This window comes from Opisthorchis viverrini (genome assembly GCF_000715545.1).
Source record: "Opisthorchis viverrini unplaced genomic scaffold opera_v5_122, whole genome shotgun sequence".
Lineage (NCBI taxonomy): Eukaryota > Metazoa > Platyhelminthes > Trematoda > Opisthorchiida > Opisthorchiidae > Opisthorchis > Opisthorchis viverrini.
Genome location: NW_008751780.1, coordinates 898,046 through 899,168, shown reverse-complemented (window position 1 = coordinate 899,168; position 1,123 = coordinate 898,046). Strand labels below are relative to the sequence as shown.

The following is a 1,123-nucleotide window of genomic DNA, read 5'->3' as shown; positions in this document are numbered from 1 at the left end:
AATCAAGACTAGCACAACACCAGCAGCAACAAACAGAAAACAGCAGTTTTGTTTTGTTTTTAGTTTCATGAATTAAAGGCCGGGCTCAGAACCGTCGATGGTGTGCGATGCACCCTTGCTACTGAAGGGATGGCGTGCATACGAATGCACCATGGTGCAACGTAACACGGTGAACCTCCCTGCAAGACAAACCCGCCCCCCACGCGAGGTTTTTATCCCTCGTGCATGCCACCAGATCTGCAACGTGTGGAGCCATCCGAGCAGGCATAAATGCTATTTAGACGGGATCAGCCACAGGGCCACCATATGTGAAACGCAAACAAGCAACCGGGTGGCTGCTTGGGGTACTACGCTTACGGAACAGTCGGCGGAGGAATTTGGAGAAGGAAGGAGCGCTGTGCACGAAGTTCTCTCCTCGGTGTTCGAGAGATACCCGCAAGGATTCTCGGTTAGTAGAGAGTTTGTTGATGAGAATTAGTAATGAGAAATCCTGAGATTTCCGATACTTCGAGGTAGGCTGAGGAATAGTAGTGTAGAAGGTTAAACGCCCTGGGGACTGAGACCTATTTAGCCTACTGAAGAAGGGAGACCTGTTTAACTCTGTGACCGCAGAAAAAACTCTGTGACCGCCCTGGTGAAAAAAATAGTTACCTAGTATAAAAATGGTTAACGACCTATGGGTGGGCTATAATCCAAGAAAACGGTTCTACAACACCTGACCTTGAAATGTGCGCGACTGTTGTTGAAGTGAAGCTGTAAGGCATCAGTGCCAACACTGATGTTGCTGTCTTTGATGATGATGATGATCCTGCAAGAAAAAATATGTGATCATGCAGTGCGCATGTTTTGTAATGGACCGAAATGCTTGAAAATGTCGTAGCATCATTTGAGAACCGAACACAGCTCCGGCGCTCTGTGTCCGTAATGTTCGTTTGTCATTCATAAACGTCCTAATGTAGTCGTCTTTATTAGGCTCGAAAGCTCTGTGTCCGGTTCGTTTGTCATTCATAAACGTCCTAAGGTAGTCGTCTTTATTAGGCTCGAAAGCCTGCAAAGAGGTGTGAAATGTCGTTCGTTCAGTGATATGTATCGGAGTCGGGGACGATCAACGGATATAGGCGAC

At 47.1% G+C, this 1,123-nt stretch overlaps 1 protein-coding gene across 1 annotated transcript in view; it reads right to left on the bottom strand.

Moving 5' to 3' along the window:
- Positions 1 to 277: 277 nt before the first annotated feature.
- The window catches only part of T265_06151 (hypothetical protein), a gene marked incomplete at both ends in the record, with an annotated part of 7,135 nt that continues 6,289 nt past the window's right edge, over positions 278 to 1,123 (bottom strand). The window contains one exon of the mRNA XM_009171344.1: positions 278 to 517. Coding sequence (XP_009169608.1) covers positions 278 to 517 — 240 coding nt within the window. The remainder of the gene's footprint in view (positions 518 to 1,123) is intronic.